General features: G+C 55.3%; 8 protein-coding genes across 8 annotated transcripts; 4 read left to right on the top strand and 4 right to left on the bottom strand.

Moving 5' to 3' along the window:
- Window positions 1-596: 596 nt before the first annotated feature.
- Window positions 597-1,680, top strand: PUNSTDRAFT_93648 (uncharacterized protein; the record flags this gene model as incomplete). The annotated part of the gene is made up of 4 exons (XM_007388887.1): window positions 597-714; window positions 771-1,152; window positions 1,205-1,255; window positions 1,315-1,680. The coding sequence occupies 4 exons, from the start codon at window positions 600-602 to the stop codon at window positions 1,343-1,345; spliced, it is 579 nt and encodes a 192-aa protein (XP_007388949.1). The 3' UTR covers window positions 1,346-1,680.
- Window positions 1,681-1,699: 19 nt separating this feature from the next.
- Window positions 1,700-2,947, top strand: PUNSTDRAFT_146856 (uncharacterized protein; the record flags this gene model as incomplete). The annotated part of the gene is made up of 4 exons (XM_007388886.1): window positions 1,700-1,742; window positions 1,813-2,162; window positions 2,217-2,284; window positions 2,356-2,947. The coding sequence occupies 4 exons, from the start codon at window positions 1,700-1,702 to the stop codon at window positions 2,690-2,692; spliced, it is 798 nt and encodes a 265-aa protein (XP_007388948.1). The 3' UTR covers window positions 2,693-2,947.
- A 409-nt stretch (window positions 2,948-3,356) lies between these two features.
- On the top strand, window positions 3,357-4,346 carry PUNSTDRAFT_146855 (uncharacterized protein; the record flags this gene model as incomplete). The annotated part of the gene is made up of 3 exons (XM_007388885.1): window positions 3,357-3,408; window positions 3,468-3,915; window positions 3,997-4,346. 3 exons carry the CDS (start codon window positions 3,357-3,359, stop codon window positions 4,259-4,261), a joined length of 765 nt encoding a protein of 254 aa, XP_007388947.1. The 3' UTR covers window positions 4,262-4,346.
- A 2,130-nt stretch (window positions 4,347-6,476) lies between these two features.
- PUNSTDRAFT_21230 (uncharacterized protein) lies at window positions 6,477-7,057 on the top strand (the record flags this gene model as incomplete). The annotated part of the gene is made up of 2 exons (XM_007388884.1): window positions 6,477-6,658; window positions 6,913-7,057. Coding segments are annotated over 2 exons (327 nt in total), but the record flags the coding sequence as incomplete, so codon positions are not given.
- Window positions 7,058-7,775: 718 nt separating this feature from the next.
- Window positions 7,776-8,777, bottom strand: PUNSTDRAFT_109039 (uncharacterized protein; the record flags this gene model as incomplete). The annotated part of the gene is made up of 1 exon (XM_007388883.1): window positions 7,776-8,777. The coding sequence occupies one exon, from the start codon at window positions 8,775-8,777 to the stop codon at window positions 7,776-7,778; it is 1,002 nt and encodes a 333-aa protein (XP_007388945.1).
- Window positions 8,778-9,276: 499 nt separating this feature from the next.
- Window positions 9,277-10,548, bottom strand: PUNSTDRAFT_128616 (uncharacterized protein; the record flags this gene model as incomplete). The annotated part of the gene is made up of 2 exons (XM_007388882.1): window positions 9,277-9,489; window positions 9,553-10,548. The coding sequence occupies 2 exons, from the start codon at window positions 10,546-10,548 to the stop codon at window positions 9,463-9,465; spliced, it is 1,023 nt and encodes a 340-aa protein (XP_007388944.1). The 3' UTR covers window positions 9,277-9,462.
- Window positions 10,549-19,989: 9,441 nt separating this feature from the next.
- On the bottom strand, window positions 19,990-21,253 carry PUNSTDRAFT_146851 (uncharacterized protein; the record flags this gene model as incomplete). The annotated part of the gene is made up of 2 exons (XM_007388881.1): window positions 19,990-20,174; window positions 20,234-21,253. 2 exons carry the CDS (start codon window positions 21,251-21,253, stop codon window positions 20,148-20,150), a joined length of 1,047 nt encoding a protein of 348 aa, XP_007388943.1. The 3' UTR covers window positions 19,990-20,147.
- Window positions 21,254-25,148: 3,895 nt separating this feature from the next.
- PUNSTDRAFT_109033 (alpha-N-arabinofuranosidase) lies at window positions 25,149-27,116 on the bottom strand. Its single transcript, XM_007388880.1, has 8 exons — window positions 26,710-27,116; window positions 26,546-26,662; window positions 26,442-26,493; window positions 26,182-26,393; window positions 25,992-26,121; window positions 25,860-25,932; window positions 25,658-25,808; window positions 25,149-25,611 (listed from the first exon to the last, which is right to left on the bottom strand). Exons 1-8 carry the CDS (start codon window positions 27,108-27,110, stop codon window positions 25,170-25,172), a joined length of 1,578 nt encoding a protein of 525 aa, XP_007388942.1. The 5' UTR covers window positions 27,111-27,116; the 3' UTR covers window positions 25,149-25,169.
- Window positions 27,117-27,200: the final 84 nt, after the last annotated feature.

The raw sequence follows: 27,200 nt of genomic DNA, 5'->3' as shown, positions 1-27,200 counted from the left end.
CGTTACCTATTATGTACAGATTCTCTCACATGTTCTATTCTTGTGTTCTTCTTTGCGATCTTCTATCTTTCCTGATTGATATTACCGCTTTAGGCACATTCTTTTGTTCCCTTTATGGAAATGGTTCCCTCGAGCTCCCTCACATATACCAGGAGCTCTCTCTTCGCATCTCCTCAGTCTTTTCCCTTATACTTGACTGAGGAGTGAGTCTGTCATGTCCCTTTATGTCCCTCATGTCCTAACGTACTTACGATGCCTCTGTAGTCATATATTAGGTACTACATGCGTAACTCAGTCTTTTCCCTTATACTTGACTGAGGATCATATATTAGGGAATTATCGCTCTTGCCTTCAGATCCAGAAGTTCATCACGTGGCCTGTAGTAAATTCATTTCAATTGATGTTTACCTACCATAAATGCTTTCTGCTACGTGCGTATATATTTTTGCCTGGCCACAGAGGGGTCTGCTAGCGGGTATACCGTTGCTGCGGTGGGTGGCCAGCAGCGTGACAGCGCGTGGCGCTCACTGGAGACCTGGCGGGAAACGGCCTCCGTACTCATGTCGTGAGCAATTAGCAGGCCCACTGGCACGAATGATATGAACAACACAAGCACTTCATGGCCATCGCTATATAACCCCGCTTTTGAGCTTCGGGATCTCCTTCATCGGCCCCCAGAGCTCCCTAACGGGCACTACCTCCACGATCCCAACGGTACGCCCTTAGAGGCACCCATCATCCACCCTACTTGCAACTCACAGCTTCCCAAGATGTCTTCCGATTCACGCTATACTGGTCATTCGTTTTCTATCTACCCCCTTTTATCTTCTGCGGGCTATACGCGGCGCTCAACCTCGCGTTCCCGCCTACGCGCCAGCTCCACCCCACGGCCCGCGTCCGCCAGCAGCCAACGGCCACCTCGCCCGAGGCACACTTGCTCTTAGTGCGACCACCGACAGGCGCATCAGCCCGAACGTCGAGGTCACAAGGACAACGCCCCCGCGTGAACGAACGTCGATCGCGAGCGACCTTCGCCCTGCTTGTATTGGCGACATACATCGCGGCGGGGTTTGCGGGCGCGATCATCGCTTCGGTAGTGGGCGGGTTCATCATCGCAGGGCTGTACTCAGCGGGACACTACAACATATCCACGTACGTTGACCTGCTTTGTCGATCTGTTGCTCCTTACCCATTTATCTCATAGGTGGGTACCGTGTATATGCGCCTTCATCCAGTCTTTGGTAGGGACTCTAGGGTGCGCCTCCATTGTCTCATTCTCCTACTCCACGCCGATACTCATGTTGTTGCGACCAGCATCTGGCCAAAGTCCCTCAACATCATCTGACGCCAATGTACAATACCCTCGCAATATATGCCGCTTGATTGGTCCCAGATATCTGACAATCATCGCCTTGCTGCAATATGGGACGTTTGCATGGACCGCCAAGGCCGATCGGACGCTGACTGTCAGCGACACGAATCAACAATGCAAAGCAGGTGGTGGCTGTGCGGGCTACGTGCAAAAAAGCGTTCTGAAGCAACAAGGCGTCGACGACAACCTACGCGATGGATCGTATTATGATTCGACCAGGATTTGGCCCCTTATTATCCACGTAGGGGACAACAAGCGTTACGCTTAAAAGCTCGTTCATCTAAACCTTGACTCAAAGCTCAACCCCCAACCCCCCTTAACCCAAACATGGGAACTCTGACCACCATCATCGTCCTTTGCGTCGTTATTTGTGAGTCCCCACAAACCCGTCATCCCCTCGTCGTCGGGTGCTGATGGTCTCCTTGGTCGCTGTTCCGCAGCACCGATCGTCCTCATGGTCCTCGCCCATCCGTCTTTGCGGGTAGCACTGTGGCGCGGTAACGAAGACGGCTCATGGCTGGTGACGGCCGCTGAAAAGCGCATGTTTCTCGCCCTCATCGACCTTGCCCAAGCCGAAGCCGAGAAGATGACGGCCGAGTTGGAGCGGCTGAGAGCCTCCGACCGTGAACAACGAAGACTCGTGGAGCATTGGAAGGGCGTGGCCAATAGAACGCGGGAGCAACACTCGGCGCAGCGACGGCTCGCAGAGCATTGGAAGGGCGTAGCGGACAGACTGAGGGTGCAGCACTCGGTGCCCGTACGGCCTTGCCGTCCTGAACGAAACCGGCAGGTCTGTCGTGGACATATTCTACATACCACCGGCAGGGGCTCACTGGACACGCAGACGCAAAGACGCGATGACGAACTGCTGGAATGCGACATCTGCCTGCGCATGGTGTACGCGCCCCTTGCGTGCGTAGTGCTCTCTCCGCCCGTGGGTTTCCCATAGTCGAAGCTGACGGACTGCATGTTGGTATATGAAGCCTCGCGAGCTGTGGACACCGCTTCTGTTTGGAATGCCGGCTGGCCAACACCCGGTCGTCCTCCGCCGATCCCAACACCACCAGGCGGCACGCGACCGGCGTAGGCCGCATCCCGAGCGGCGTGCGCCTGCATTGCCCGACGTGCTCGAGGCCAGACTTGGGCTTGAACCGGTGGTTTGCGCGAGACGCGGGCGCAGAGGTCATAGAGCCGGCGGGAGCGGAACTTGCACGAGAGCCGGGCGCGATGCCCGCATTACCCGTCGTGAACGAAGGCATGGCCAGGCGCCCCTTCGCGGTACTTGGGCGCGTACTCACGAGAGCGTTGCCCCGACGCTGAATCCGGAGCGACGTGATAACTGGCGTCGGGAGGGCGTGAATATCTCCTGAAAGGTTCATCCCAGAGGATGTGGCTGCCGGCAGCATGATTGCAGGGGGGTCCTACGTTGACTCATTTACTGGGCTGCTTACTCCACCGTGGCACTCGTTGAGGTGCTAGTCTGTCCAGTATCCGGCGCGCGTCGGACTAGGTTCTGGTATCGGTAACATAGTCTAGCGTTGCTCGGCGTTCCGGCGCTCCTAGCTTAATCTGGATGTGGAATATCATTGTCGCAGGTTTCGTTTGCTATCCTTCCTTGTGTGGTATCCATGCGGAGGATGATCAATCGCGGCTCGCCAGCGCAGGGGCGCCTAACCACGCCCGCACGTTCGTCGTCCTCCGTCGTACGCCTCCCGCCGCATACGAGCGCATGGTCCATGATTGCAAGCATATAGCTTTGCGCAAGCTGCAGAGGGGGGTCAGATGGGTCAGATGGTATATTTGGCGGCTATGCTACACAGCATGTCTGCCGAAGCTGTAGAAGGACCGAGAGCACCGAACATATAAGACTCGTCCCTTTTACATGCAGCTCTAAAATCGCGTTCGCATCGGACGTTGACATTCATCAACGTCACCCGACACCTTTCAACCTCGAGCTCCCTTAAAACGCACGGTTCGCACGTAAATGACGCAAGACGTCGATGTAGTCACCATCGCTCTCGTCGGCGGCTTCCTCGGTGCGCACATCTACGTGTGGAGGTAGCCCCAGATACCAATGCGAACCGGTTTGAGACAGACTGGGCCGCGATCGCCATCGCGCTTTGGATCCTCGCGGACGTATCGCTGCCCGCGGTCGACACCCCGCCCGCGACGACGACGACGACGACGACGACGACGAGCCTTCGCGAACGCGACCTCAGTACCACCGCCCTTCGCTCGTCGATCCCGGCCCTCGAAGCCCAGCTCGCGGCGATCCGGGCAGAAGCCGAGATATTGAGGGCCGAGGTCCGCCGCCACGAGTCTCTCGCGGCGCGGTGGAAGCGCGTGGCGCTGCAGACGGAGCGCGATTGGCGAGAGACGGAGCGGCGGCGGCTGGGAGGACTCGGAGAGCGGTCGAGCGGGGCCGGAGGCGGAGGAGGAGGAGGAGAGCCGTCGCGGCAGAACGCTCCCGGTACCGATATCGCCGGTCCATCCGGCCTGGCGACGTGCGCCATCTGCGAGCGCATGGTGTACCCGCCCCTCGCGTGCGTCTGGCACCCTTCTCTTTCGGGGCGTGTTGAGTCCCTTGTACGATCGCTGACGAGAGTTCCCCCCCGCGCACGCAGCGTCGCCGACTGCGGCCACGGATTCTGCCCGGAATGCGTCGAGATCTGGTCCAAGCCGATCGGCGGCGGCGGCGGCGGCGGCGAGGACGACAAGAGCGGACCGCAGCCGGGCAGGCGCATGCGATGGCTGCAGTGCAAGCTGTGTTCGCCTGAGCCAGAGCCAGGGTCGAGCTCGAGGAGGGTGTCGGGTGTGAGAGGCGCCGTGGGCGGGTTGGCAGGATTTCTTTCTAGGGTGTTGTCATCACCTGCCGGGCGGGGAACGTGAGTAGCCTTCGCCACCGCGGATCGTGTGCGTCGCCATGACGCATCACACTCGTCCCGTCGTATATGATATATATTTTGAAAGGGGGCTTTTCGTACGATTGTTCGCTTGCGGAGCTGAGAGTTGCCGGTCTATCTTCGTCCCCAGTTCGGCGTGCTGGCGCTCTCGAGGCGATAAGTATGTGGCAGCGATTGATCGCGAGGTGTCATAAGCGATGCTTAATTAGACTGTGTATCGATGCTGTGAAGCAAGCGATGTGATCAGCGGATACGACGAAGTCGGGACAGGGCGGTGTAGCATACCTCACATGACCGGACGCCCGCCAATCCGTGGGTGACGAGCGTCAATCCCAGTGGAGGGGGCGGGCATGTTGGGTATATGTGTGTGCGAGCATCGGCCTTCGTGGAGTACAGTATTTCCGGATCGAAGAAAGAACCAGTCGTCCGCGGCGATTGCTAGGGGTCCGAAACTGAGTCGGCGCCGATAGAACCTCACTCACCCTCTCTCATGTCTTTTCGGATAAGTACAGCTGTCCGGTCCGTGGATAACGTTGCCGGAAAGGGGATGCTGGAATCTTGATCTCTCAAGTAATGGATTTGACGTTTAGGCGTTTCGAGCAGGAACACCGTCTTGGCATGAGCATCGGTATCTATGTGTGTGTCAAGTCCATCCAGGGGGGAGGGGGTTACATAGCACCGACCGAATCTCTGCCCTGGAAGACATGGATCTGCGCAGTAGCTCCACCAGCCTAACGAGGTTTAACTTTAAGCAGTGCTGGGACGCGTACGATGAGTCGTGATCGCAGGTGTTTCGGCTGTGCAGAGGCGCTGTAAGTGTTGGCCAGAGCCCCTTCCTTCTTCTCTCCACAAGAAATGGATCGCGAAACGAATGATGCGATAGAGGTGGGGGGCGCTTGTAATCAAGAGATCAAGGTGCACGTAAGTCTGCATCAAGGGCCCGTGGCGTGGCGGGGGCATAATCGAATAGAAGCAGGAAGGGGTTTCGGGTTCGGTAGAGCTGCGGCGCTTTTAGTTTACGAGCGGTGAGTTGAGACGTGCAAGCTGGATGAGGAGTTGGCGAGGAAGCGAGTGGGGGTCTTCTTGCTTTTGCGACAACGTGTGACCGGAGTTAATCAGCATCGATATGTATCGTCGCATTACTATGTACTCGACGCAACGCAGAGAGGCGCCGGCCGTGCTGTCGCTACGGGCAGATCGACCCGGTCTGCCCAGACCTGGTTGGTAAGATCGAAACCGAGAAACCGTTTGTCGAGCCATGGAGAGGAGTGCGTTCCCGAGGCGAAGAGCCGACTTGCACGCGCCCTGCGGCTGCTTCTGGTCTCCCGAGTCCCGAGCCAGGTGGGGCGAACAATAGAACGCCAGTACAGCCGGGTGGACGTCCGCGTTCTGTGAGGCGGCTCGAACGCGGCGATCATAGCAGTCGCAACGGGCGGGACTCGTTCTGGAGAGGTGCAGAGCTACGGTCGCTAGATGGAGACGCGCGAGCTCGAGCGGTAGGGTCTAGGGGCAAAAGGTGGCTCGGGTCCCTGGCCCTTATGTCTGCATACAAGTGTAACACGAAACGTCAGTGTGCTGCGTATGTCGCTTGCCTGCGCACGTCGAAACGAACGTCCATGGCGATGAGCGCGGTGAATGAAATTGCAGTATTCTACACGTTAAGGAAGCCGACGGGTGGTTGCTGTTCAATGCTAACGATGGATGTACGTCCGTCGGGGTCCCGGGGTGTGTCGGCGAGGCGGTGCGTACCACGGCGAGCTCGCGACGGGATCTCTGGCGGGTGCAGCGTTGGATGGGAGAAGCTGTGCGCCCTGGCCACCGCGTCATACCCATCGTCCTCCCCGGGAGAGCCGCAGACGCAGATGCAGATGCAGCAGCAGACCTATGCCCCAGACGCGCCCCATATAAATACCCGCCACCGTTCGACCACCCCAGCCGACACGCAGCATACAGCACCGTGAACGCAGCGCCAGCCTACGTTACCACCAGCCGGCGCACACCCATGGCCACCCGCTCTCCCCTGGTAAGCAGCCAAGCCGTCACCCTGCTCTGCCCCCCTTCCTTCCTTCTCCCATATTTCCTTTTTCGGGGATCTGACCACGTTCCCTGGCCCCGGCCCGCGTTCCCCTGTGCTCCTCCCTCTTTTGCCCCCCGCTCCCCTCCTTCCCCAAATGGACCCGACGTCCGCTCACCAGCGCGCCCCCAAGGACGTACCCACCGCCGTGCGCACCCTCCTCCTCGCGACCAAGCGCCTGCAGGACACCCTCCGCCTCTGGGCCGCCGGCCAGGCCTCCGAGACCGCCGTGAGCGACGTCTACGTCCAGATCGGCAACGACTTCAACGCCACCGTGAACGCCTTCGCGGAGCACGGCGTCGATCTCAGGTGGGTGGCCCAAAAAAAAAGAAACAAGTTTACAACCTTGGATCCGCGCGCGCGCCATCATTCCGCTGCAATCAGTCCGAACACACTCCCATCGAGATCGCTTCGGCTTCTCCGTCCTGTGATATACGTGTTTCGGCCCGCGTCCCCCATTCCATGATCCTCTCGTCTCTCTTCTTATATATCTCATAACCTTTACACACCTCTCTCTATACGTGCCGCTGACCCGCGACCCCGTCGTACCAACCCTATCTTAGCGAGATCTACTCCGTCCCCGCCGACCTCCGCCTCGTCCTCGAGAACTGTCTCGGCGAGGAACCCTCCCCCGAAGTCCTCGACACCTACATGCCCGACATCCGCCGCATCCTCTACGCCCTCCTCGAAGGCATCCAGCGCAAGCAGGCCGACTACCACCACTCGAACGCGCGGAGGAGGTCGTCCGGCTCGTCGTCCCAGCCGTCCCCGATCGGGCCCGGGCCCGGGCCCGGCGCGGCGGGGTATCAGGCCGGGGGGCAGCAGTACAGGGGTTGACTCGCGGTGTCCGCGAGAGCCGTGAGATGGGATGGGAGAGGGGAAGTGGGTGAGATGGGCTCATCGAGGACCGGTTGGCGACCCTCATCCGAACGCTGTATCTCTATGTATGTATATTTATCGTCTCCCTATCTCGCAACCTGGCGATCCTATAATTCCGGTGCCCTACATGCGGTATCGTATGTCCTCTCAAGCGCTACTGCGAATGTGGGCCACCGACGTCGGCCTGCTAACTTACAACGAACAGTTTCGTGTACACGGATACCCGACTATTTGTTTTATCTGTCCTGCAAGAACCAAACCTGAGGCTCAAGAACCCTGGCACAAGCACGAATCGAATATGGCAGCCTTCATCGACCCACCCCCTGCAAGAGCGATCCTGAGGCTCAAGAACCCTGCTGACGAGAATGCGTGCAGATCGCTGCGGAGACAACCTTTTGCTGATTCTGCGCTCTGCTTGCACGAACGAGCTTGGGGTTGGGGGGGGGGGGGGGTCAATGCTACGCATAGCGTTGAGTGGGTCGATGAAAGGCTGCCACCTTCGATCCGTGCTTGTGCCATACTTTCCCCGCAACGAAGCTTGGGCTGATTATACCGCGGCAATTCTGCGATCGGCCTCCGCCGCCAAATACTTGGCGAACGCCCTCAGAGCTCCTATCCCCGAAGCAGTGCGGCATGTCCTGCACGAATCTGACATGCTCTGGATCGGTTTCTCCAGGAAAGCTCCTTCGAGGATCGTCGCTCCGAACGGCCGTTTTAACAGTTGCGCTTGAACGCTATCGAGGAATGACATCCACCATTTGCACACATTATGGTGCTTGCGTGAATTGTCGGTGATGATATCCATTTGGCGGTGACAGAAAAGGCACCTTGTCCAGGGCGGATTCAATTTTGCATACCACCAAATCAATGTTTTGTGGCTTGGGAATTCGCCGACGACAGGGCAACCGACCGGTATCCACGTGAGATCCGTCGTGAGCGTGGCCATCTCTTTCTGACAGCGCAGGATGAAGCGCACGAGACGATGGTGCGCAACGGCCGATATGTCGGCCAGTTCCGGAACGACATCCAGGTCGAGCAACGTGAAGCGCAGGCACCCCACGGCCGCCTCGCGCGCTCTACCCTCCATCCCGTGGCGCACCGCACACGCGTAGACGCGCAAGGGAGATGTCGTCGCGTGCCCTGACAACTGCTGCGATAGCAGCTTCACGGCACCGGCCATATCGTACTTGATCGCGGCGGACAGGGTCGGGGTGATCCAGTCCAGGTCATCTAGATCCGGGTTTTCGTAGGGATAGATGATGCGGAGCAGCAGATCGAGAGTGCGCACGTCCTCCGGAACCGCAACGACAGGACGCCCGTCTTTGTGGTCCTGGATGGGTTCCGCGGATCGTTGCCCTCGGTTTGAAGGGGAGCTGCATGGTTCCCCGGGCTGAGGGAGCGAGAACATGGTCTCAAAGACAGGTGAAGCTTCTGACAGGATGAACTTGTGGACGTGGAAGTCGACGTGGTCGCTGGTGCGCAGGATGAGGTCGGCGCTGGGCTTGTTGAACGGGTGATCCGCGTCAACGATCTCGAGTTCGGAGGTCATGGTGTGTGTGAGAGCACGACGCTGAGTATGTTCAATGGGAGGGTGTGATTACAGGACCTTGAGCGATCCAAGGGCTAAAGCACAAGGTGGACAGGTCGAAGAGACTACGCATCTGCGGCAGCACGAGGCTGTTGGACGAGAATTGCGTTTTGCAAACCTAGTTCACAGCTTTCCGAGTCGGTGTGCGTGCTCGGTCCGAGATGTAGCCGCAAAGCTAGAGTTGGGCCCTTTTCATTGTTTTATAACGTCAGCGTATTTGTGTATGTACACAGCTGATCTCGTCAATACCTGACCATTCGAAAGTGTGATCCACTCCCCGCCGTCGATGCGATTGTGCGACTTATTTGCCCATCCTATCTTCGGTGTGCATCCATGGATTCGACGGGTATCACGGGCAGCAGCGGCACAGGGGTTGACTCGGGGTGACCGTTTGAGCTGTGAGATGGAACGGGAGAGGGATGGTGGATCGTGGCCCGGGAAGATGAATGCAGACCGAATTCGAACTCCTCATCCCCGATGCTGTATCTCTATGTAGGAATATTTATCGCCTCGCTATCTCGCACCACCTGCTCCGCCCGTCGATCCCTTCCAAAGCGCAAGCTATGTATGTATATTTGTCGTCTCGCTATCTTGCACCAAGCGACCTGCTCCGCCCGTCGAACGCTTCCGAAGATAAAGCGCAAGCTTAGCAAAAAGTCGTGTTTGCGGCGATCTGCGCCCATCTGGTCAGACACTGTCGCCCTCACAGCATAAAGCCGCATGAGTTGGAATTCACCTCAGCCGTCCTCCGGTCCACTTCCATCGCCAGATATTTCGTAAACGCCCTGAGGCTTCCGAGTCCCGAGACGGTGCGGCATTCCCAGCATTTAAGCCCCATCTCGCGACTTGCCTGGTCTACCAACGCCGGCATTCCGAGAAGCACCGCCCCAGAAGGCCGTTCGGCCAACCGCTGTCGCACCCACCCAAGATATGGATCCCACCAAGCGCTCACCCCAAAGTCGCCCCTACACGCACCGCACCCATACCAAGGCGGTTCTCTACCGGTCTCCCAGCCCACAGTGCCCGACTCCTGTTCGAAAGGCCGACCTTTCGGAAGCCATGAGAGATCCTTTGTAATAAGGGGAAGCTCGGTCTGGCATCGCACGACGTAACGCATGAGACGCTGGTAGTCAACGCCCGATATGTCGAACATCTCTGGTGCATCCTGAGAGATTAGAGTGTTCAGACCGAAGCGAAGTGACGCCCTCGCTGCAAACCGAGCTTCTTCCTCGAGTCTCCGGTGCACAGCGAAAGCGTAAACGCGCAACGGCGACGTTGTGGCGTGCGCTTGCAGTCGTTGGGATAATACAGTGGTGGGGTGGTCCATCTCGTACTTGATCGCGGCCACTAAGACTTCCATGGTATCGTCCAGATCGCTCATATCCGGATCTTTGTATGGATAGCAGATTTGGAGTAGCATCGCAAGGGAGGCCGCCGTCTCCGGAATCTTGACGACGGGGCGCCCGTTTTTGAGCTCCGGAATCTTGACGACGGGGCGCCCGTTTTTGAGCTCCTGAATCTGTTCCGCGAATTTCGTGGAAGGAGAACGGGCGAGGCCGACTGGTTTCCGGGGCTGAGGGAGCGAGAGCATGGTCTCGAAGACGGGTGAAGCTTCGGAAAGGATAGACTTGTGGACGTGGAAGTCGACGTTATCGCTGGTGCGCAGGATGAGGTCGGCGCTGGGCTTGTTGAACGGGTGATCCGCGTCAACGATCTCGGGCTCGGAGGTCATGGTGTGTGAGAGCACGACGTTGGGGATGTTCAATGGGAGGATGTGATAGCAGGATCTTGGACGATCCAAGGGCTAAAGCTCAACGTGGGCAGGTCGAAGAGACTGTGCATCTGCGGCGGCACGAGGCTGTTGGACGAGGATTGCGTTTTGCAAACCTAGTTCACAGCTTTCCGAGCCGGCGGTCCGAAATGTAGCGGCAAAGGCAGAAACTTGCCCTTTTCATTGGTAATGACGTCAGCGTATTTGTGTGTGTACACAGGTGATCTCATTGAGTATATGTAACGGAGTAATCCGATTAGACTACAACACTGTACCGGGCCGCGGCCCTGCCGCGGCAAGCAATGAAAGATCTGCCGCGCCCTATTGGGCGCGTTTAGGCTAATCACGCGTGCTATTCCACCCAGGGCGTCTGAGGCCCTCAGATATGACTATCTAGGGCCCCTAAGACGTCTCAAAACTCTATATATTGCACGCCGACTTGCCTGTATCTACAGTTCTTTCGCTATACTACCGGATCCCACTCGTTTGCGCCTGACGCGCGTCGTGCCACTGCCACCGCCCGCGTCATCCTCAAGCTTGACTTTACATCTTTTTGAGTGTCCTATACTATTGTATAGCCTGACTGTAGATACACGGTCATGAGTAGAAATACGCGATCTCGTGTATATGGGCTGAGAAGCCAAAATAACCGACCGGGCGTGAGTGAGACGCCCCAAGCGGAAGGCCCTATTCAGGACAACGCAACCGCCCAAGCGGAAGCCGTAGTAACTGCGGGAACCGAGAATACCGATCTCCCGGGTCAACTGGAAGAGATCGAGGTACAGTCTCACGCAAGCAGCATCCCTGCCGGCTACGGCACGGACAACGGAGATATCAGTGGGTTGAAAGAGCTGGCCCAGACCATGTGGATTCAGGGCGGGAAAAGTCCGATCAGGGTCAATGATATCGATCACGTACTGCGCATGACCGAGGACAAACTTAGCGAGAAATACTTGCTACTCATGCTGCTCAAGCGGCGCATTAAACAAAATAGAATTGCGGACATCGGAGAACCAGAATGGTTTGATATATCTAAAGGAGTCGCGACGATGACCCCCGACATACAAGTCCTATCCGCAATGCGGCAGGAGGACGCGGATAAACGCGCAGTCGACCCACCGGAAGTCCGGGAGCCGGCGCAGCCGAGAGAATTTCTGAGAGGACCCGAACAGGAGGCTTCCGAGGCGCGGGAAAGCGCTGTCATTCCAAAAGAGGAAGATAGCGATGGCGACCTGTACGCCGATTATGAAACGCCTCCACACATGCCGAGCAACCGGCAGAGGGCCAGCACCATGCCTGAAGTAATTAGAAATAGGGGCGATTCGCGCGAACAATCGCGGCGATCGACGCCCAGGGCTCGCAATGAGCCGACATTTAGGCAGCTTAGTAGGGGATATCTGTACCCTGGAAGGTTTCCGGGAGGGGACCCTAGCGATGACAATGACGACGGAGAATCACATGGAAGGCGACCGAATCGAGACAACCGTGGAAATGGACGTAGAGACCGGAGATCGGAAGGAAGCCCTGGAGGAGGGCTAGGCGGGCGCGGCCACGTGCCTAGTGACACCTATCCGGACCCACAAGTCCATGAAAATGCGCAACTGCGCGAAGGGTCGTTTATACCCATAAACGATGACATGACTACATTGTCATTGCGAGAACTATACCATCGAAGAATTCGACGAATGTTCCATAGATATGTGGATTTACACCGCCCATTGAACTCACAAATAAAGAACCCCAAACCACAAGCGCCGAAGGCTTGGCAGGGGGATGATGACGTTGAGAGCTTCCTCGACTGGCTCGATTTGCTTTTGAATTACTTTCGGCTATCCGGACTGTCGGGCAGCCAATTTGAAGATGAGCGATTATCGTACACTACGTCATACTTGGACACCAAGCCGCGCATGTGGTGGCAACAAAAAATAACTCGCGCCGCCGCATACGAAAGGGCGGTACCATTCAAGGACGCTATAATAAAACTATTTGATAGATTTGTTATTAATCTTAGCCCGGAACGGGCCCGTAAGAAGTATCAGGAAGTAACATTCGAGCGTAAGCTCGGAGTACAGCAGTTCTATGATGATCTCATGGAAGCGGCAGACGGGTTGCTTCAACAGCCCACGGAGACAGACATATCTGAGCACTTCCTCATGAATCTGCCGGAAGATTACATTGGGCATTTAGTCACAAATAAGGAAGTCCGCGTCGGGCTTACAAAAATCGAGATCATGCGTGACTACGCCCTGCAATATGAACTCGCGCAAGACTCCCTGAAAGCGGTCAAGGAGCTTCGGGGTAGTACGCGTGCCAAAACAACGGACACGCGAGGAGACCGAGATCATATCGGGAAGAGCGGCTCAAGGCCCACAAGCAACGGTCTCACAGATCGGAAATACCGGGATCGGGGCGATAACCGGTTCTCAAGCCGACGTGACACATACCGATATCGCGAAGGCGGTAATAGTGATTCACAAAAAGTAGATACGAAGGTGGATACTACGAAAACACCTGACAACTGGCCGCGCGGTGCGACTATACTCAAACCTCCCATGAATCCTCGGCACGCGAACGTAGTATGCCGATTATGCTCTGAGAAGGGGCATATGTCATATGACCATTACCCTAAACCGGCGCGCATGAACACCATGGGCGTGGTAGACGAGCGGGCCGAAGAAGATGCTGCACCGGCATCTGATGACGTCACATCAGACGACGCACCGCCGCTTCCAGACGCCAAGACCGAATATGAACCGTCGGACGATGACCGATCAGCTGAGGCGTATGCTGCTCATGAGTACAGTGACTATGAGTCCTCCGGCGACAGCGACAATGTAGTATACATGAGTGCTATACTCGCCGATAATAATGAGGATACGCGGGAGGATAACACTCCCGCCCCACAGGCGCTACCATTTCCGAAAGGGAAAAGGCCGAGCCCTCCGACGGAGGTAAATGAGGCGATTAGATCGGGACTACATCGCGACGGCGCATCACATCGCCCTCGTTACCCGAAGGAGTGGACCGAGCTGCTAGCAGCTTATGTGACCATTAATGGTGTTCGCGCCTGGACTCTGTTCGATCTCGGATCAAATACCGATGCCGTAAGTACAGAATTTGCGCAGGTATGCAAACTCGATGTATTCGAGCTGCAGAGCCCGATTACATTAAAGTTAGGCTGCAAAGGCAGCAAGTCGAAAATTACACATGGCGGGCATTGTCGTACCGCATTGGGAAGCATTAACACGAACTGGTATTTCGATGTCGCGAACATCGCTCACTATGATGCTGTGGTCGGTCTCCCATTCTGTGCTAAACATGGAATTACGGTAATACCTGAGAGACGGACAATAAAACTACGCGATGGGGAAGCTATACCTGCCGAATTGGAAGGGGGGAGAGTCGGCGGAAGGGACAAATGGGCTAGACCATTACCGGCGACGAAACCGAAGGGTTCCTTTCGGAAATAAGCATCGCACCAACCCGAACCGCCCACGAGCCAGAACTCCGGCTCGCTCCCACGCGCTAGATACTCGCGTACCTGACATCAGGGAAAGAAGCTCACCAGAAATAACGAAACTCGCCAGTGCTCGAGTGTATCTCGAGGACATCGAGGACATTAAGTTCCCTCAGGAATTTGAGGACGCGTATATACAGCATCGAAAGGCTGAGGAGGCTCAGCGGAAGACGCCCTGGGGTAAACAAACACCTTTCCCAGGACCGCCGGGACTAGACCGCCCTGAGAAGGCGAACAGCGCCCAGGAATCTGATGGCGCAACCCCATCAGCCGCCCGAGAAACCGTGTCAGAGATCACTATCCCACGGCTCCGGGACCAATGGACGGAGAGCATAGGAGACATCACGGGAGATATCCCGCTCAGAAAGCCACCCTACCGGGAGGTTAACCATAGAATACCTTTGATAGACCCGAACGCGAGGTATAAGGGGCATAGGCCTCGGTGCGCTGAAGCGTACCAGAAATTATTACAAGATAAAATAAAAAAATACACCGCCGCTGGCTGGTGGGAATGGAAGCCTGTAGACAACGCACTACCGATGCTGTGCATCCCGAAGAAGGACGGGAAGCTGCGCACCGTGTTTGATCTCCGAGAACGGAATGATAACACGGTACATGATGTAACGCCAATGCCCGATCAGGATAGAATTAGAAATGATGTCGCGCGAGCGCGGTATCGGTCAAAACTTGATATGAGTGACGCGTACGAGCAAGTACGCGTAGAGGAAGGGGATGAATTAAAAACAGCCTTTTCAACCATTATGGGTACCATGATTTCCCATGTAATGCAACAAGGGGATTGCAATGCGCCGTCAACGTTTCAACGACTCATGACGCACATTTTCCGAGATCACATCGGGATATTCATACACGTGTATCTCGATGACATTTTCATATTCTCCGACACGGTCGAAGATCACGAGCGGCATCTCGGCATCGTGTTTGATGCTCTGCGAAAAGCGCAGTTATACCTTTCGAAGAAGAAGGTGGATTTGTACTCGGAGAAGATGGAATGCTTAGGGCATATCATCGATAATGAGGGCATACATGCCGAGAAAGACAAACTCGAGCAGATACGCGACTGGCGCACACCGCGTAGCTACACTGAAGTGGCCCGATTCTTAGGGCTTGTACAATACCTGGCGCAGTTCATGCCGAATGTGGCAACTTACATGACACCGCTATCAGACATATGTAGTGAGGGAACGCCGTTTCATTGGCGTCCGATACACGAGAAATGCTTCCGAACGATTAAGGACTTGGCGTGTAAGGCGCCCATTCTCAAACCGGTGAACTTCGGCAAGCCCGATCCGATCTGGGTTGTGTGCGACGCGTCGAAGACCGGTGTCGGTGCCTATTACGGTCAGGGCCCGGACTGGCGGACGTGCCGCCCGGCTGGTTTCATGTCCAAGAAATTCACGAATGCACAGCGTGGATATGCTACCTACGAGCATGAGACACTTGCGATCCTAGAAGCCCTACTGAAATGGGAGGACAAATTAATGGGTCGGAAAATACATATTGTAACCGACCACCGTACCCTTGAGTTTTTCAAAACTCAAAAGGATATGTCCTATCGACAACGTCGGTGGGCGGAATATATCAGCCGATTCGATCACTCTATTACCTATGTTAAGGGAGAATACAATCTGGTAGCGGATGCGCTATCCAGGTACTACAAGTATGACCGACCCAATGATCGGCATGCAGCCTACCGATACGTGACTGCGGACATCCGCATCGATCCCACAGGGGAGGACTTACCGGCGATCCGCAACGCGGAGATTGTGCACATGCGTGCAATGGGAATTCCCGAAGCAGTGGAAAGCCGTGATATCGAAGCCGAAATGATGGCACCGGACGTAATACCGGAGGACAACCGCATGCCGCAAACCGATGACCCGATCGCGGCTGAATCTGCGTCACCCGGGCCTATCCATCCGCAGACTTATGGGCAATATGATGAATATATTGCTACGGTAAAGCTACAATACAAGCACGACAGCCTCATGAGCAAGGTCGTGAGCGCACCAACCGAACACAAACAATTTGTAATACGAGATGACCTCGTGTTCATGCAAAGCCGAGACGGAGTCGAGGTGCTGTGTATTCCAATTGGAAAGCTTGGCGCCCGATCACTGCGGGAATTGGCAATTGATGGGGCGCATAGAGCGCTCGGGCATCTCGGCGCCAGAAAAACGGAGGACTATCTCCGTCGGCACTACTGGTGGCCAAAGATAGCGGCCGATGTTGTCGAATTCTGCAAGACTTGTCAGATGTGTCAAATGACGAAAGACGTGAATAAGAAACCTGAGGGGCTATTACATAGCCTCCCTATACCCACGCGACCATGGAGCTCGATCGCAATGGATTTCCTTGGGCCATTCCCCAAATCGAAGGGTTATGACTACTTATGGGTAGTGATATGTCGCCTCACTGGGATGGCACATCTCGTCCCGTGCACTACGAAATCTACAGCGAGCGAACTCGCTTACCTGTTTCTGAAAGACATTGTCCGACTGCACGGTGTCCCTGAGAACATCGTGTCGGATCGGGATTCGAAGTTCAATTCTAAATTCTGGCGGGAACTGCACCGGCTGATGGGCACCCGCTTGATGATGTCAACAGCGTTTCATCCGCAGACGGATGGCGTCACTGAGCGCGCAAACCGATCTATTGCCCAGATCTTACGCGCATTCGTGCGCCCGGATCAATCGGACTGGGCCGACTCACTCCCGCTCGCCGAGTTTGCCCTGAATGCATCACGATCAGAGACAACGGGGTACACGCCGTTTGAACTGACGTATGGATATGTGCCGCGTATGCTGGATACAGTACAATCGGAAAAGACATTGCCGGGTGTGCGTGATTTTGCAATCCGAGCAACGGACTGTCTACGACAGGCGCATGACGCCATAATCGAAGCGAGGGTGCGGCAGGCGCATCATGCCAACGCAAGGCGCCGGGATCACCTCCCATATCGGGAAGGTGATCTGGTGTATGTCAGTACCGCAAACATAAATCTACCGTTACGTCGGGCGCGGAAACTCGCGCCCAAATTCATTGGCCCTTTCCGCATATTGAAAGCGCTGAATGACATCAGCGTATACGAGTTAGAACTTACGGAGGATTTGCGGAAGCGCCGCATACATCCGCGGTTCCACATATCCAAACTGCGGAGTTACATGGCGAATGACGACGCCAGATTCCCGGGTCGAGAACCCGCCGCGTTTTACGATTTCGGTCAGCCGGATGATTTCGAATATGAGGCCGAGGAAATTGTCGCGCACGAATGGCAGAACGACGCCACATTATTTCTTGTGCGATGGACTTTTGGAGATAGTTCCTGGGAACCCTGGGAAAATGTGAAAGACCTCGCGATAATTGACAGATACTTCGAAGCTCAGGGGGTACATCGGTGGGAGGACCTGCCTAAGAATCGCGAACCTATTGTAGGACTTCCCGCACCGCCGGGTGCGATCGTCACCCCTCATGGAATAACTCCTGTGGGACGGGAGGGAAAAATATTCTGGGCGGTAGGACCCAATGGTATAAAAGTACGCTACCACCCAGCGAGAATGCCTGAGCCCAGCGAACGACTACCGGACTCTTACAACTCGCACTATTCAGCTACTACCGCTCAAACTCGAGACCATGTTCCGTCCTGAGAAGAACTTCAACGCGCGTCTCGCGCCTTACCCACCACCGGCGATCAACTTGCCGCATATGGCTCGCGACATCACACGCCTCTCTGAGCGCATCGCCTATCTCGAAAGCATGATGGGCGTTTCCACTCGCCCGGATTCATACTCCCACGCGCCTGAATATGGCGCCCCTCCGTCTTCCAAGGGCAATTTCACGCAATGGGTGCCCGACTCTGATGGCCGCCCGATGTCGTTGCCCGCGCCTCTAGGATCATTTTCTGGAGGGGGAGAGATCTATCGAAGGAAGGGCAGGGCGGGGGAAATCCAATACCACCTGTCAAGGGCCGAGATATCGGCCATCAAGAAGCAGATCGTCATCCCCGATGCGGGGGGGCTGGAACAAGCCGCGAGAGAGGCGGAGAAACCGGGGAACTGGTATGCGGTATTCCTGGTGAAGCACTATACTGAGAAAATCAACGAGCTCGGTACACGGGCGGCCACCGAAGGGCGCGTATTCGCTAACAAGTGGACGCTTCCCGTATGGTTTGAAAATGCGATTGCTCTCGAGGACAATTGGCGCGAGAAATTGCAGAAGACATCGAAATATGCCCCCGAGCCTAGCCATGCGCTCGAGGAAACCGATAAATGGGTTGAGTACCTGAAGATTAACGACAAAATTCGCCCGAATGGCATCGCGTTCGTCGACGGCACCCCAACTCGCGCCCATGTCGAAGGGTGGCTGTTACTCAAGATCATTGGCATGAAGCGCGTCGCGAAGGGCCAAGAACGCCGCATTCGGAACTCGCCGATGCACGCCATATGCGATTATTTCGCCGAGCATGCTGCCGAATACCGCGGCAAGATCACTACGCTCGGCGGATCTATCTCCGTGATGTGGCAACCTTCTCGATTTGAGGAAGTAGATAATTTTACGATTGATAACTTCCTCAAGCACGCGGCACATTGCGGCGTCAAACCTGCGGTAGCCGAAGGTCCGCTTCACGCATTTGCTATTCAGTGGTTGCAGGACCATCGAGCTCAGCTCGAGGCCGAGGTTCCCAGCGCGAGTGCCTGAGTCCATCGACGAGTACTCTAGTCATACTGAAATATTGGTATGACGCGCTATTGATATAATAATTCCTCCCCGACCTTTATTTCGATTCCTGGGGGGGGAAGGATGTAACGGAGTAATCCGATTAGACTACAACACTGTACCGGGCCGCGGCCCTGCCGCGGCAAGCAATGAAAGATCTGCCGCGCCCTATTGGGCGCGTTTAGGCTAATCACGCGTGCTATTCCACCCAGGGCGTCTGAGGCCCTCAGATATGACTATCTAGGGCCCCTAAGACGTCTCAAAACTCTATATATTGCACGCCGACTTGCCTGTATCTACAGTTCTTTCGCTATACTACCGGATCCCACTCGTTTGCGCCTGACGCGCGTCGTGCCACTGCCACCGCCCGCGTCATCCTCAAGCTTGACTTTACAGTATACCTGACCATTCTGCGTATCTCACCATTCGGTTACTCCCTCGTCCCCCATGGTGCGCGCGACTGCTTCATCAGACAACGGCCTCATCCGCGGCGCCGAAAACCTGCCTCTCTACGAAGTCGGCCTTGTTATTGTGCACGGGTTTGGCGCGTAGGGCGCCCTTTGCACGCGTCGTTGATTGAACGAAACCCTCGGGTCGGAACACGAATCGAAGTGTCTGCGCCGTGACGAAGATGTTAGCAGAACATTATTTCAGAGGCAATCTGTACAACACGATTAGACATCGTCTCAGCAGGCGAAGCAAACGATGGCTGACTTACCTCGGCCGTTGTGCGGTCCACTTCCATCGCCATGAGCCTCGCAAATTCCCTCAAACTCGCGATCCCCCCAGGACGGCGGCATGTATCGCACTTGGCGTCCATCGATTACTCATAAACCGCTCCGTCAATGAAGGACGCTTCGAGGACGACAGCCCCGCATGGTCGCTCGGACAATCGCTCCCGTGCCTTGCCGAGCTAAGCCATCCACCGTTGCGTCACCCTACACATTAGATTGTGAGGGCCGAGGTCCAGCCAATCCTTATTGCGAGGGCATGAGGAGCACGATAACCAGGGTGGCAAATATCGGCGCAAGTGGTATGATAAAAGTGCGAGCGGTGAGGATGAAGAGACAGGGGCTTGAAGGGGAAGGCCACGTGGTACACCGTTATTGCCTTTGAGAGGTAGAGGCGAGCAGAATGTTTTATATATGCGCTAATGTACATTTACTTTCTCACTACTTCTCACTAATCATTCCAGACTGCCCCAGCCTTCGTAGCGTAGGACTCTAGCAACCTGGCGACGAATGAACGTCTCAATAATCCTCGATCTTGTGTTGAGATAAAGGGTGTGCAACGTCCGACAAGGACTTCAGCAAAACGTCATGCTTGACGCGATCTATGCAAAAAGGGTCAGAAACATCTTACTAGCCCTGAGCCCGGTATCCGTTCACTCACCTCAGCCGTCTTCCTGTCAACCTCTATCGCAAGGTGTCTCGCAAACGCCCTTAAAACCCCGGACGTCCTAGGATCACGGCATGTACGACACGTCGGGTCTGATCCAAGGATCGCCTGGTCTAGGAAAGGCCATTCGAGGAAGACTGCTCCAAACGGCCGCTCGGACAATCGTTTCTGCACTTTCTCAAGAAGGGATATCAACCATATCCTCGGAGTGAAGGGGACCTCGTAACTGCTGACCCGAACCTTCTCGTCGTGGGCGGGACATGTCCGGCACGAAAACCAGGGTGGCTCGTAGTCGGTATCCTCGTGCCATTCTGCACGCGTGTCCCCTGTCATTGGATCATAAACTTCGTAGGGAAGACCTGGCAAGCCGGGAATCCAAGTGAAATCCGTCGCGAGAGCCGCAGTCTCCGTCTGACATTGCAGGACGTAGCGTATGAGGGTTTGATACGCTGTAGCCGAGATCTCGATTTCTCCTTGCTCCTGTTGCAACTCCAGGTCTTTTATCGCGAGTCGTAAAGACGCACTGGCCGCGAAACGCGCTTCTTCCTCCATCTCGTTACGTACTGCGTATGCGTAGACGCGCAACGGACAAGTCGCAGCGAACTCGCGCAGCCGCGGCGCCAGCAGCTTCGTCGGGCCAGCCATGTCGTACTTGACTGCGGCAGAGAGAGCCGCCGTAGCTTGGTCCAAGTCGTCCGTCTTCGGTGTTTCGTAGGGATAGCATAAGCGGAGGAGCAGCCCGAAGCCTGCTGCCGTCTCAGTGACCTCGATCACGGGGCGCCCGTGTTTGGTTTCCTGAACGCAATCCACCGCGGAGGGCGCGGCGCGCAGGAGAGTTGATGATGCAACTTGTTGTCCTCCTGGCTGAGGGAGGGTAAACATCGTATCGAACAGGGGCGAAGCTTCGGATAGGATGCACTTGTGAACATGGAAATCAACATGGTCACTGGTGCGGAAGATAATGTCGGCGCTTTGCTTGTTGAACGGGTAGTCCGCATCCACGATGAAGGTCATTATGTATGGAAGACCAAGCTTCGTGACGATATTGGCGCAGGAGTCGAAGGTGAGTCTCATGGAATTAGGGGCTGTCTCAGGTGAAGACCACGTGGCGAAATATCTGCGCTGAGCCAAATTGATCCAGTTTGCGGCTTTACAATCGTCTTGCATCGCGCGTCATTGCGCCGGAACTACAGCTACAGAGTCGACGTCAATGCTGTAGAGCCTTGACATTCTGTAGAGCCTTGCCGTTACTCCTCGGGTCGTACTGATGACTGACGGAGTCAAGCTAACTTCACGACAACGATCTATGGCGTTCAGGCGTTCACGCTTTTGGCAACTGCCCAACTCGACCGACTGTCGATTCCATAGGGATGCGTAGTCGTGAATGAGTATCTTGAATACAAAGCTGGCTGATCGTAATCATGTATGCGCCTTAGCTGAGCCATCAATCGGATCCCAAATGCCGCTGTGTACTCATTGCTCATGTCCTAGCGTCATTGCGGCATATTTTGCCACGCAAAGACAGCTCTTGGGCGCGCCATATAATGGTGAACACGATTGAGCAACTGCTCTTCTTCCTCGTCTTCGCAACAAGCGCATGACTGCTGCTTTTCCGCCTCCGAGTTCTCTCTTGCTTCGTTTCCACAGCTGCCCTGCCGCTCATCATATCACGGATGCTGGCTGACAGCATATCGTCCAACCAACGTCCGCTCCCGATCTTCCGCCGAGCACGAGGATGCTGGCCATCTCCGGCTGGCGCACGGCTTTGTTGCTTGAGGAACACAACTCACCGCGATACGAACCTTTTTTCCGGGCGTACTCGACGCGCAAGCCTGATGTCCGTGTGTGCCGGCAGCATTTATCCTGTTGAAATTACAGAAGGACATGCATGCCTCGACAATCAAGCGGCGGTCACGACCCGATGATGCCTGTACGGCGTACGATATCAAGGATTACCTATCCGGATTCACTCACGCATTCATTCGCACGAGTCTCCACCTCATGTGATGCATATGCAGTCCGGAATCCCGGTGATCAATTGCCACGTAGAGATGGGACTGGATTGCCGGACCGCACCAGGAGGATCGAGATATGCTTTCTTTCGCCGGCATCAACGCTCATCAGAGTCTGCAGGTGGGCTCTGGAGCGGCTTTCACATACAATCACCCGGAGTATCGGACGGAATATACAGGGTATCCACATTGTGGTCGAGGTGGGAGTATATGTACCCATTCAGCTACATGATTTACCCACGCCCGGCTGGGTCGTGCGGGCGACAATGATTGCTTGTCATGATCAGGAGCCGCCGATGAGCTTCTCGCTATTACGCGCCTTATGTTTCATTCAGCGCTGACTTTAACGGAGGCAAACGGGGGCTTGGCATTCGTTCAAGTTCATTCAAGGTCGATTGATTCCGATGCGACTGTCAATCTGTAGATGGAAGGGAGCACAAGGATGGCATGATGCGCACATCTCCATATCGGACCGTCCATCTGCGCGTGGTCCTTAACCGATGTGAGTCGTTGATGATGTCCTCTCATCTCGCAAACAAAAGATGTTCGTTCATTAATCGCTCCTACGACTTGGTGGTGGTATTTTTAGACATGCACGAGACAAAGCAGGAACATGTGTCGGTACGATGCGAACTTATCGGGAGTAATTGAAGGGATCTTCTCCACAAATGTTGATTGGAACATCACTGCGGGAGGATGAGAATTGAAGACCGGCCCTGTAAACCAGGTTATCAGGCAAGAAGCAACGTTATTCAGGCACGTAAGGTCTTTCTCAGTGGATGCGGCCAGTTCGAGGTTGATGAGAGCTATTCATCGTTACCAGATGACCCTATGGTTGTGAAATCGGCATACAATGCCATCACGGATTGGCAATCATACCGGCAGGATGCCGGCGAATATTCCCCGAGGAAGCTCGGGAGTTACCAGCTTCTTGCCGAGTTTGTGCATCAGGGTGAGCGCCGCGAGGCGCCGCATTCAGGTGCTTCGTGGCGTGCCTGAAGGCATTCTTAGACGAAGTTGAGCATCACTTGATTGGGAGTGGACTGTATTCTCTGCAGTCCATTGTCGCACCGTCTGTCAACGCGCGAAGTTCAGCGTGTAAGGGATCAAGAGCCACTCCACTGCTATCAGCAAGGTCGATCACAACTCCGAGTGGTCGGCGATACGGCTGAGTTGAACTGACTGTACGTGCATATCGAGAAGTGGGCAGCATTGGTTAATGGAAACAGGCAGACCAAAGCTGTTGGAAGAGCCATTGCGAGACATACCACGTCTGCGAATGACCACAAACAAAAGAAACGCATACCTTTGGAGGCGGATAGGGCGCGATTGGGTCCGTGACGAGCGTGGTACAAGGTGCAGTGTGGTCTGACGATCACCGTTCCTCTCCCCGTGTCATTCGGGCCGCCTTGTGAGTTCTGCAAAATTCTATCTATGGAGACCATGTCAGTCTGCTGACACAAGCATCGGCGGATATCTCATAGACAAGGATGGCCTCGAGACAGTACCTTAGGGATACAGGCACTCCTCCGTCGGCAAAGTGGGGCTTTGGCAGGCGAGATGAGACGGCGAGGACCGCAACAAGCCACTGAATCACCGTGAGGCGCCGTTTCGACAACAGTTCGCCGCCCACGGGAAGATTGAACATCGTTCCTCGGCCGAACAAAGAATGCCCAGAATGACAATTAAATTCTGGGACGACCGGTACGTATCAATTGATACCGTTCATGGTTCGGGATCTGGGCCTGTGGTGCTCACCTCCTGTCAGAACACCGCTTCCTCGTATCATACCGGTCGGCTTCGTTGCCTGAAGCACGTTGAACAGGGCGCGTACCGACTAATGCGCTGCATCGCAGCCGGCCATGTGGTCTCCAGCTCGACAACACCACCATCCGGGCGGCAGGTACGATCAAGCGACCGTCGGGGTATCCTGGGTGACCGTGGAGTATAAAAGCTGGCAAGTCGTCAGCCATACATCCAGCAAGCTCACTTCAGCATTCGCAACAACCACCTCCAGCCCACCTCATCGAACAACATGCAGTTTTTCACTTGCACCGCTGTCATCTTCGCCGCCTTGGGTCTGGTTGCTGCCACCCCCTCCCCGGTCACCCTTGAGCCGACCCATATCGTCGCCAGCATCGGCCCTGACCAGACGTGCGGCTGCAGCTGCGGCACCACTCCGCCCAAGGCCATCCTCATCATTCCCGGGGAGGCTGCCCAAGCCAGCTGCTCTGCCAGCTGCTCTTGCTAAACGGAGGTAAGATCGTGTCCCCCATTACGGTTGCGATCGTGGAAGCTCATCAATCTGCGACAGGTCAGGATGCCTTCAGAAGGTGCACTCCTACAAAAAAGATCCCGGAAGGCGGTCACTGACCATCCCTTTACTCACAGATCATGACGTGATTCTGAAGCCGTATAGACTGCTATGATGGAGTTTCAAGGGTGCTATTGCGATGTATATGAGAGCGAAAATCTTTATTTTGAAAGTTGTGAATCTTTTATACACTCACTGAGTGATGCATGATACAAAACAGCTGGAACTGCTTAACCTACTTTACTCTCCGTGATAGCTGGATCCACGGAGAGATGGACATTCAGTTCCCATATCGAGTCCAAAGACGTTTGAATTTACTTACCTTTTTCGCATCCATGGCCGTCAATCAGCTATACTTACGTGCATCCACAACGTATCTTGACGCACACCTGTATTGTATCGTGCATTGTGATGCATATGCAGGAGATGCACTGGATGGGTCATCAAGGGTGCAGAAGAGATCACCGGAATGCAATCGAGCATTGTCCCACGCTGTTTTAGGCGCTCACGGTGTTTGCCCTCAATCGGCGTCTATGTCATATATCTAGAGACCGGATACATACAGCGCGCGAATGATGTGTGAGGTTAAGGTCCGTTCAAGCCATCAAGCCAAATGCAGAATAAGCAGCGTGAAGGAGTGCTCCCTGAACGTCCACTTGCCCTCCCACTTCGCCTTTCGCGTTTTCACACTGACCTCCTCCTCCTTGCCCCACCCATTCCTGGCCTGCACATTCTCGTGCCACAATTCGTGCACCTCTACGTCCGTGACGGTCTCAAATGCGATCCTGAGCGGGACATCGTAGCTCTTAGACTCGCTGCGGTTGACCACTGCTACGCTCAGCGTCTTCTTGCCATCGGTCGAGGAGAGAACGGCAGATACGTCGAGATCCTTGGGTTGTCCTTTGATAGGGGAAATCCATTGCGGGAGGGTCTCTCCCGCGAAGGCTGGTGAATCGACTTGGACTTTGACAGCGACGCCATCGCGCATGTACTTGGAGAAAAGGTGGAGAGGGTGATATATAGTCTGCTTGAAGTAGCCAGTAGCGCTGAAAGGACGTCAATCAGAATGGGTCAAGTAACTATGATGCTCACCTGGTGATCAATGGTGAGATGACGTTAACGCTCTGGGCAATGCAAGCGATATCGACAACGTCGGACTGCCGAACGAAAACGTTGAGCCACGATGCCATGGCAAGTGCATCGGCAAAGTTATAGTATTGCTCCAGTCCATTTTCGGGTGTGCCTATCGAAGGGTCTAGGAGGTGGAACCTTTTCGGGAGGAGGCGAGACTGACCAACAGTTTCATCCCAAACGCCGTATTCATCGAAGGCAATCTTGATAGGTTTGCTAACGTTCTTAGCTACCCTCTGCAGGGGGGACGTAAGTCAGTCATAGCCAAGTTACCCGCGCGATAGTCGAAACTGACCGCCTTGTTGATCAGACCCCGACAAATTTCAATAGAATATTCCGCAGCATCTGGACCGTAGACGCCACGTCCGTACTCCTTCTCTTTCTGAGTGCGGTCGCGGGGGCCGAAGCCGGTGTAGAGGTGCAAGCTGTCCATCAACGAAACCTTCGTCAGCCAGTCCGTCAACTATATAGACTCGTATACGCACCTAGTCAAGTCGATCTTATCTGCCAAAACGTCTAGGACAACCGAGTCCCACTGATCTAGCCCGGTTTGTCCGCATACGACGAGCTTGATGGTGGGATCAATGAGGCGGATGGCGTGTGCCCACTGCCGGGCTTTCTCCGCGTACGCTTCCGCGGTCTGCTGGCCCACCTGCCATTCACCCCAGACTTCGTTGCCAAGACCCCAGTATTTCACCTGAGAAGTCGTCAAAAAAATTGAAATGCATTGTGGAGGATGTCTTACATTGTGCGGCTCATCGCGTCCGGTGTTCCTCCGACGGAGATTGGCATGGTATCTAGTAGAAGGCGAGTCAACGGTAATCTCAGCAAACAACGAAACGCGCTCACGTGTCACCGGTACCGTTGCAATATTCGATCCATCGCAAGGCCTCCTCGAGCGTACCCGTACCCATGTTCAGGATGATGTAAGGCTCGATCTTCGTTTCTCGACACCACGCAATGAATCTGAAGAGAGCTTAGATCATGCAAGCAAAGCAGAGTGTGTCGCTCACTCGTCTGTCCCGAACTGATTGCTCTCCTCTCCTCCCCAAGCAAGCTCCGGCCGCCTCTTCCTCTGATCCTTCGGCCCAACACCATCCTCCCAGTGATACGAGCTAACGTAATTGCCTCCGGGCCAACGCACCAACGGAACTCGCAGTTCATCGCGTAGCAGCTCAATAACGTCCTTGCGGAAACCGTCTTTTGTCAGCAGCTCCTTCGGTGTTTCCGTGAACTGGTCCTTCGGGCACGGGTTGCGTGGCGTGTGGGGGAAGTTCGTAGGTCCCGCAGGGAGAATGCCACCGTAGATGCAGCGACCGAGGTGCTCCAAGAAGCCAGAGAAGAGGTACGGCGAAACCGGCGAGATCGTCGCGGATGGAAACACGTCTATAGCTGGTTGTACAGTCTGGCTCATCGTGGTCTAGTGCGAGCTCTACGGTCGAAGGAGATATGTGAAGCTCGATATGTCGGAGCCCGTGTAATGAATGGTTTTGTCCATGCTGAA

This window comes from Punctularia strigosozonata (assembly GCF_000264995.1).
Source record: "Punctularia strigosozonata HHB-11173 SS5 unplaced genomic scaffold PUNSTscaffold_21, whole genome shotgun sequence".
Taxonomy (NCBI): domain Eukaryota; kingdom Fungi; phylum Basidiomycota; class Agaricomycetes; order Corticiales; family Punctulariaceae; genus Punctularia; species Punctularia strigosozonata.
This window is presented reverse-complemented; position numbering and strand designations above follow the sequence as displayed.